The 10,000-nt window shown below is 46.9% G+C and overlaps 1 protein-coding gene across 1 annotated transcript in view; it reads right to left on the reverse strand.

Moving 5' to 3' along the window:
- LOC134088488 (transient receptor potential cation channel subfamily M member 3-like) overlaps window positions 1–5,976 on the reverse strand; it is a 59,090-nt gene extending 53,114 nt beyond the window's left edge. Inside the window, exon 1 of the mRNA XM_062542463.1 lies at window positions 5,741–5,976. Within this exon, the coding sequence (XP_062398447.1) occupies window positions 5,741–5,875 (135 nt within the window). The 5' untranslated portion in view covers window positions 5,876–5,976. The remainder of the gene's footprint in view (window positions 1–5,740) is intronic.
- Window positions 5,977–10,000: the final 4,024 nt, after the last annotated feature.

Below are 10,000 nucleotides of genomic sequence, written 5' to 3' on the forward strand. Positions count from 1 at the left end.
TTGAAATGCTGCCAAAATAAATTTAGGTCAGCTGTGGATTTCCTATTCCAGTGAGTAGGCAAACCGAAATGATACCAATGCTGTGGTGGCCTACAGTGGCATATAGCTGTCAATCTTACAATCTCTAAAAGCGCTCTGGTGAGGGCGCAAGACCACAGCACGCACACACACACACACACACACACACACACACACACACAAACACTTACACAAAGAGAAGGGAAATCGTTAGGCGTCACAATCGAAACACACTATCTTTGGTGGCCACTTAGCTTAATGGAACCCACTGATTGAAATGTGACCAGTCAGGCCCTTAAACAAAGCCGCCTTCCTGTTGCGGGCAGCCGCCGGGCTGCGTCTCCCCACACATCACAGTCACACACCTTTGATTGCAAGTGATGAGATCAAGCGTGGTGGGAGCAGTGACCCAGACCTCAGGAAACCTCAAAGCCATTCCTCTTCAAGGCTGAAAGTGTGAAGACGTGAGTCAGCCCCAGAGTTTCTCAGGCGGCAACGCACGACACAGCCAACGGCAGGGGCAACGCGTGGCACGACAGCACTGTACACCAGGACAGCAGAATGTATGGGAAAACTCCATTTCAAATTATGCCGATTCTATGTATGGAATATAAAATGCCACACGTAGACGCAGTGGATGAACTATATGGTATTGAATCAAAATATCCTGGCAAAGAAAAATTAAGAATTAAGATTTAAAAATTAAATGTTTATGAAATATTATCGTATGAGCCTGAGCCTATAATATAAACTATAATTCCAAAGTCATTGGTGGTCTTTGTGACAAGATTTATTACACTGCACTTACATGCAGTAATGAGACTTAAAGAGTTTAACGTGGAACCAAACAGTTCTATTTTTACTTTCAAAATGGTGCAGCTCTCTCCCATCCTTGTCATTCCTCAGGCTCTGACAGTGGTGCTGATGAGAGGCACCCTGGGACGCGCTCGTGAGGATGGAGGGAGGGAGGGATGGAGGGAGGGAGAGATGGAGGGAGGGATGGAGGGAGGAAGGGGAAGGAAGTGCTGGACAAGAGTGTTGGGACTCAGCAGCCCCATCTTCACTCCCAACTCATCAAATATTGAAGTCTTCAATTCACACAGGGAACACCTCAGATGTGGAGATTAATATCCCTACCGTACCGTGAGGTGAGGCCCTACACATCTGAGCATGACACCCCCACCCATCACCCAGCAATGACAACAGGAGAACTGAGTGCACTGGAACAGTAAGGCATTTTGGGGCATGCACAAAGTGTTGATGCTCAATATCGTTACTTATGCTTACAGGTACAGTATATGACAAGACTGACAGGTGTAATCCTAGAGATTGAGATGCAAAGCAGAAGATACAGTATATCTTAAGTCGCAGTGATGATGTTGGCACATTCCTAAACCATTTTATTTGGAGAAGCAAAAGAAAAGCCCCAGACATTCAACTCATACATGTTTGATAAAAGCTGAAGGCAGGCACACAGTGTCTCGCTGGTTACCTTGAAGAGAACAGCTTGTGTGCGGGAAGTACACACTACACAGGAACATTGGAAAAGCCGAGGAGCTGAACCAAACACTGGGCCCATGGCTTTGCCAGAAAACGCCCTGTTTTTCAGCTCACTGCTCTCGTCAGTGCTTCCTGAACATCACAAGATTAATTGAGATGATTAATGAGGAACTAAACAGGCGCATTAAGCACTCAGGGTTGCTCTTGAGGGGACAGGGTGGCGGTATGTTTCTACAGTTGAGCCGTGTGTTTGAGCATTTCCCGACAGATTTACGCTCGCTAATCACCTCAGGTAAAACAGCTGAGGCGACAGCATCCTGAAGGCAGGTTACCTCTAAAAGCACACCTCAAATTGGTCCCTTTTCAAAACGTGTCCGCGGTCTCTCCACCACAAAGCTGAGCTTGTTAAGGAATGCACCCTCAACTAGGTCACGTGACAGAATGAGAGAGGGATAGAGAGAGAGAGAGAGAGAGAGAGAGAGAGAGAGAGGGAGGGAGGGAGAGAGAGCGAGACAGAGGTTGGCAGAAAGAGATAGAGAGGAGGAGAGAGAGAGAGAGTGAGACAGAGGTTGAAAGAGAGGAGAGGATAGAGAGGGGGAGAGAGAAAGCGAGACAGAGACTGAGAGAGACGCGAGGTTTTGGCAGGCAAGAGTTAAGAGGGGTGAAGTGTGAGAGAGATGAAAATAGAGTGTGGGCACTGGTGAGGAGAGGTGTGAGCAATATAGGACAGGTGAGGATGAGGATGAGGACGCTGGGAAACAGCTTGGTGACCTTTCTGAGGGCTAATCTCACAAGCTGATGATGTTACAACGTTATCTCTGATTCACTGATTCAATAAGGTTTAACAATCTGCAATGGATTACCATTAAGCCATTTTATATTATGCTTTTTATCTACAGTGTATTTATATGTGTTTTATCTACAATGTATTTATTCTAGCAGTTGAATAATCACTTTAACTCCTGAACTAAATTCCTTTGAAAAGCTATAAAAGCTAGTACGCTATGTAAAAGCTATGTACGCGTACTCCTCACAGATACAGCTCTTATAGAGCGCCAGATTAATTCCAAAACCCCACAGCCAACTCCTATTATGCATCTGGCCAAAGGTCGATTGATTTCTCGGTCACCCGTGAGCGAAGTGTTCTGCCCACTACAATTTCAGAATTCAGCGGAGGCGGTCATTAGCGATGTGAACTCATCACGCCGTTCCACCTCTAACGCAACAACAACAGAAAGGGCTGCAGTACTTTACTGCTGTGGCTCCTATCAGCCGAATACCTAAAATGACCCCTCTGTGTTCTATAAATGCCTGCCTGTCCTTACAGTCATTGACAGTCATTGATTCCATAAATAGATCTCGTTCTGCTGAATGAAAAGAAAACACAGTTTCAGCGCGCCGTAATTGAAAGCAACCCTCCGATAATCTGCATATTTAATCACAACCGACAAGAGCAGAATCCCATGCACCCCATGCTTATTAAATATTTCATATTTCCTGACTGAATTCTGTCAGTCGAGAGTATTTATCGACCTCAGATACAATCAAGCGAGGAAGGAATGACAGAACGTGACCGTAATGTAAATGTGTGCACTCCCGCAGTGACTGGTGATACTGGCAGGCCTTGTAGATCACGAGCCACTTGAAGCGTTAAACGTCAGGGCACCAAGACATATTCCGAGAACCTGATGCTTACATAATACTCACACTCCGCACAAAGGAGGTCATTGTGAAACAGAAAAAAATGCGAGATGCCCTGAAATACCAGCTTTGGGTCGCACGCAATAACCTTGTAATAGAATGGTAATAACTCAGGCGAATAGTGCGCTTATAACTGTTGACAACGTGTGTACGGCGTGAGGAGCTAACCTGAACACACAAGGTCAGTATAACCTTTATTATTTCCCGCTTTATTATCATTTTAGCAATAAATCCATCAATTAATGTCCCTGTTGCTACACTCTGACAACACCTCTCTTTCGCAGTTCTTACAACATGTATCAGAGGGCTGGTTTGACAGGAGAACAGGCAGCTGCCAAAGAGAAGTGTGAGAGGCGCCAGCAGATATTTGTAACACAGGAGGCTTCTTCGAAGGAACACAGCAGTGTTGGTGCAGGCGGTGCCGGGGTATTTTTAGCCCGTTTGGGAGTACGTATGTGTTCCTCCGCAGCTATACATTTTTTATTGCGCCGCGTCTCATCTCTGCGCTGGGAGCCGTTGTGTGAGCAGAGTGATTGCATTTTTTACACACACCCGACTCAGTGGGGCACCACAATTCAGCTCAGATTAACACCCCCAGCCCCGCCACTCTTCCCTCCTCCTCCTCCTCCTTCTCCCTCACCTCTCTCTCTCCCTCTCTCCTTCCTTCTCTTTTCCAGTTTTCTTCCTCCATCCTTACTGAGGCTCAGAGGAAGAGTGGATGTGAGAAATCGGAATAGAATCAGAGGCACAGAGTGATCCCACATGATGTCAGTGAGGCTTCTATCGTACAGTAATTAAAGATAATGCCTAATACATATTCAGTGCTGATGGAAACACTGTCCTCCCATTATACACTTCAAAGCCCCCCCACCACCACCACACACACACACACAGACACACACACACACACACACATAGAAGAAACAGCACCTCACATCTATTAGCTCTGTGATCAAAACAATTAGATGACTTGACACTGCTGCTGTGCCCGACAGAGGGGACCTAACATCCTAACAGATGCGTCCCATTTAGAGGTCCATTCATTTCTAATGAAATGCTTCATCTGGGCATCGGCAAAAGAGGGGGGGGAAGCAGATTGGTGTCGAGCTGCACACAACAGGCTAGGACCATACATAGTAAAAGAACTGCATCAAACAGACTAGCATGATGTAAGGACACAGACAGAGGATTAAGCACAGCAAGCGCTGCATTAGAAAAGCACGTTCCTTTGTCCATTCTCTCTCCAAACATTTCCCTCCTTTCATCTTCACACCAAGCAATAATGCTAATGTTTCTCCCAACGGGGCTCTCCCACGACACACATTCATCATCAGCCCATCGGCTGGGATCAATAAGTCACCCATATGACCTAGCCCATTTGGAGGCCATTTTACCCACTTGAGTGGATTTAAATTGTTGGATACTGTTGTCCGGTGAAGAATGGACCCGAGAATAAGTGCCATTGTCTTCATCAGCCTCCATTTAATCCTGCAGAGCTCTTTATGAAAGGTCATTCATATGACCTTCATCAGCTCCGCTAGAGGACAATACAGAGGCAATGGAGGCTCCCATTGGATATTGAGGAAAGTGATTTTATTCTGACCACGCTAACAGGAATATGACAGCTACGGTCACTTTGTGGTTAATGGCAGTTGTCTTCAGGTCAGCACCGACGCTTTGTGCAACACTGTCCCACAAGGATGACCTTTCAATCCATACAAGTGCACAGCATAATCAATCATATGTACGTACAGCATGATGTTGGCCAAGCAGACACAGATGATAATGCAGGTGAGACCATCTGTGATGATGGGGCATTAGTGTGAGCCTGTATTTCTGTTCACTGAGCTGAGGCCGTGTGTTCACGTTAATCCCTAGCAAAAATGGCATCTGGAACTGCCAGTTCTCAAACAGCTGTGAATCTCTTTCATGGTTGTGGGACACATCAAACAGAGCTGGTTTCTCACAGCCACACAGAAATCATCTAACACAAACATCTACCTTACAGGGAGCCCATTTCTAATCTAAATGGACTCAAAGCTTAGAGAGAGAAAAACAATCGATAACAATTGAATTAAGTCTCTAAATCTCCCCACAGACACCCAGGGAGCAAGCCTGCAACGGTCTGAGCCACGCAGGAGAACTCTCTCACTGTCTCCTCTCTTGCACAGCCATAGCACAAGCACCTTAACAGATCACATACTGCACTGTAACATCACTCAAACAGAGATCAAAAGCAAGCAGCGGCAAACCTCAATGTGTGTCACACAGATGAATATTCATCACTTCTCATCCCCCCCCCCCCCCCCCCCACAGGGACAGAGCACTGACCGGTCAACACACTCAACAACTCAGATTCCGTCAGTTTCATTTCATCCTTCTCAGGCTGAAGGGCAGCGAATGGGACCACCACAAGAAGATAAAAAAAAAAAACACACACAAGAGCAGCCAAGAAAACTCAACTTTGCCTCTTTCTCACTGCGTTGTCATAGCGCCCGTTTGGCCGCTCGGCGTCTCGTACCTTAAGCAGTCGCACGGAGGGCAGGAAGGCTGCGTGGCACAGCTTCTTGATGGTCCAGTTGACGGGCCGCGAGGCGTCCTGCTGGTTCGGCGCCCCAGGCCCGGCAAACCCGCCGTCCGGGAAAGGACCCCACATGGGGACCGGCGGATGGGATGGGGGTCTCCAGCCAGATCCGGCTCAAGTCATGAATCATGACCCGCTAGCACCGCTCCAGCAACCGCCACCGCCGCCTTCACCGTCGGGTCCGCCACCGTCCAGCTCCCCACTGCCGTGCCGTGCCCTCACCTAAACCCCCCCCCCGCCTCCTCCTCCTCCTCCTCCCCGCCGCGTCCCTGGCCCTCCCGCCCCTCCCCACGGATCCACGAGGCGCCGAGACGCTGCCCAGAGCATCCAGTCCCACCTCCTCCTCCTGTGCGTTCCTCCGCCGCCAGCCAGGCAGACCCAGTTCTGCCAGAGGTGACCCGGACCATACAGCACGGTACGTTCCACAGGCGCCAGAGAGGAGCGCACGCCGAGGCTGGGAGAGAGCAGGCAGCGAGTGAGAGCGAGCGAGCGATGGAGAGGAGAGGAGAAGAGAAGAGAGGAGAGAAGAGAAGAGAAGAGAGAGAAGAGAGGAGAGAGGAGAGAGGAGAGGAGCGAAACAGAGCAGAGCAGAGAGAAGCGCGTGCACACACACACTCACTCACACACAGCAACACTCTAGCAGAGGGACGGGAGCAGCTGTGTGCTCTAAAGCAGCTCAGCACTGTCTTCAAGAACAGAGAGAGAGAGAGGGAGAAAGAGAGAGAGAGAGAGAGAGAGGGAGAGGAGGAGAGAGAGAGAGAGAGAGAGAGAGAGGGAGAGAGAGAGAGAGGCAGAGAGGGAGCTGGAGAGAGAAAGAGAGGAGGGAGAGAGAGACAGGGAAAAGAGGAGAGAGGTGACACGTGTGTGTGCACACACAGACGCGCACACAAACCCACTCACACACACACATGCACACAAACACACTCACACACACACACACACACACACAAACACACACCGTGCATATTCTCAGGGAAAAGCTCAAAGCAGGTAAGTGGGATAGGAGCCAAATGAGGGAAAATGATCCCATTTGTGTGCGAGTGAGACTACAGGAATGTCTTCTCCCAGATGGAGAGCAGCAGAGGAGGTCTGAACTGAAGACGCACTGAACCAGAGGAGGAGGGAGAGAGCGCATGATTAAGATACTAAGCGAGAATGAGGATGTTTTTAGGCAACAGAAAAGAGGACGACATGCAGGACTGCTGTGTGTGAGGGAGACATGGAAGCCGTAGCACACTTAGCCACATGACAAAGCCATGTGAGAGTGACAGATAAAGAACAGATAGGAGTAAATCGGTGAAAATCCTCCATACATTCTTTTTTCATGTATGTTAAATTAAACATATCTCAAATGCAGCATTTCCCAGAGATATCACTTAGCACATCCTTGCATGTGGAGTTTCTCCCATTCCTCTCCTTTAAGCGCAAGTCATTTATTATTCAAGGCGTTCTTAAACGACTTCAAAGTGACTTTTTGAAGACTTCTCTTTGAGAAGGAGAGTGAAGAAGAAAGAAAACATGAATCTAGAGTTTTTAGTTGGACATCAAATGTTTTATTATGCATGTAAAACAGCTTTAATATGGGAAAATTAAGAGCTGCGAGACTTGAAACCTGCTGCTTGTCAGAACAGTGGAGTCCTGCTTAAGTGGGACAGATGTGTGAGGAGGGAAAAGAGGAATTTTTTCCCGTTTCAGGCGGTGCACAGATAAATGGCAGGAAGAAATCCTGCGTGTGGGGGAAGAGAGGAGAGGAGAGGAGAGGAGAGGAGAGGAGAGGAGAGGAGAGGAGAGGGGAAGGAAAGGCGTCCTGCCACTCAGATATATGGGGCATGCGCTGGGTAGATTACGCTCGGGGATGAAGCCCCGGCAATCATGTTAAGTTGAGGCGTGCGTTGCATCACATCACCTGCGCATGGAAATGCACCGGCATAAAGGCAGCACTGCAAGCCCTCTCTCTCTCTCTCTCTCTCTCTCTCTCTCTCTCTCAAGTGAATGCCTTCTGATGTGTGGTGGGCTGGGCGAATCTGGGGGCAGGGACGAGTGTCGCCATGGCAACCTCTGTTTATGCTGTGCGCCGTCTCCCCTGGAGCCCATTTTAATGTGCAGGTATGACTATGAGCTAGAGATGTTCATCTCTGCCGTCACATGATTAAAGACACCCCACATACAGTACGCCCCTCAGAGCGGCGGCTTCCTTGAGAGCAAATCGCCTCAAAACTAGCAGTGACTTTAATTGCGGTATAGTGGAAGCTCCCCACAGTCAGTGCGTTTATGTGGCGGACATATCTGTGTGTGTGCGTGTGTGAGAAACTGTAAAATGTCCCACCTCACCGAGTTTCTTTTCTCTCTGGGGAATTTCATTTCAAGGTTGTGTCACACTAATGGCCTTAAGAGGCATCCCTCTTGTGTCTCCGCAGAGGCGAAAGGTAAAGCCCTTTGGAGGCTTCAGGGACTCGCTGCATAAACAGAGGCAGGAGCTTGACACGTACAGACACCTCTCAGGATGGGTATGGACAGCCAACCTGATCACTATTCATTTATTCACATGGGTAGATACACATACACACACACGCACACACACAAACTCTCTCTCTCTCGCTCTCTCTATCACACCCACACACACATAAAAAACACTCACATGCATGTGCTAACATATACGAAGGGACAACTGACTCCACATTCTTACACCTCATTCTTATCTACAATATACTGCTCAGAAAATATTACTTTTTGGATCATCCCAAAAGCAATCTAATGGATGCACTGTGTGCAGTACCCTAATGATAAGGACAGTCTCAAGAGAAATCTGAATTGGAATAAAGGAATTCATCTTATCTTATCTTCCTGTCAGTGAGAGGATCACATGTAGCTATTTAAGCAAATGCACAAACCGATAAGATATCAGATGAGGAAAAATGTTGCCAGTCTGCAAAATCCATTGGTTTTCCCCACTGGATCTCTCTCTCTCTCTCTCCCTCTCTCGCTCCCTCTCTCCCTCTCTCTCTGAAATAAGATCATGTATCATGTCAACTGGAGCCAGTCAAATCCAGTGCAATCATGCAGCCAGTCTTGGCCCCTCATCTCCATACTTAGATGTGAGGGCCTGACAAAAATACAGAAGAAGCCCGTAATTGTAAAAAAAAGAAGAAGATATTTTTATATTAACCATTCATCTCTCCATCGTACAGTGAAATACATTTAAATCATTTTCACAAGTACATTTCAGTTGTGCCGCTCATACTATATTTATGAAAGAAAAAAACAAGCACCTCACCCAATCCTTCCAGTAATGCATTTCTCAGAGTGACAGTCTGCTGGTGTCCCTTCTCTGGACATAGTCATATTTAATGTCTCGGGTGGACACTCCACCGATGACTCTCACTGAGAATGCCCCAGAGCACTAGAGTCTTTCTGGTGGTCGGCCCCCGCAGCCTGAGGCATAGCTCTGAGTCTGAACATTTCTCCAACCTGACAACTGCATTCATTAGACTGACAGACCGTGTTCTCAATGCTCAACCCAAATGCACCTCATCTGGTCTATGCCTCTATATGTGCTGGTACTGTCGGCCACTCTTTCTGCCTTTTTTTCTCTTTCAAGCTACAGTAGTAATATATTTGCGCACATAGAATTTCCCCTGCCTGACTATCCTGTGTTACACTCCTTGGACACTAGATGGCGATCCTCTGATGCAGAACAAGCAACAGGAGCACTGTCATACCGAACCGAGTCCTTCTGAATCTATCTGGATACTTCCATCAAGGTGACATTTCAGTGGTTCCTTTTAACCCTTAGATGCATAGGCTACCAATACCTACACTCTTCCATGAGTGGGGTCAAAAATGACCCCAATTAGAATGCATGCGTTTTTTGCTGTAATCTCAAATAATGTCTCTCATTTTGGTTAAAGATGATGATTTTTATTATATATTTGTCTAAAATGTTTTTATTTCATGTTGGACATATTGATGCATCACTTTAATTAACATTTTATTACAAAACAGCTTTTAGATAGGCAAAAAAGGTAAACATCCTAAAATTATCTCAACATAGGTGAATAGGGTAAATTTTTTAACTTAGAGATATCTTCATGAAACTTTACCAGTTGAATACTCACATAAATAGGAGAAAAAAACGTATTGCAAGTTTTCTGTATTTATGTTTAAATATGCTAATTAGGTCGTGTCTAATTAAATATG

The sequence above is a fragment of the Sardina pilchardus genome, chromosome 8 (genome assembly GCF_963854185.1).
Source record: "Sardina pilchardus chromosome 8, fSarPil1.1, whole genome shotgun sequence".
NCBI lineage: Eukaryota > Metazoa > Chordata > Actinopteri > Clupeiformes > Clupeidae > Sardina > Sardina pilchardus.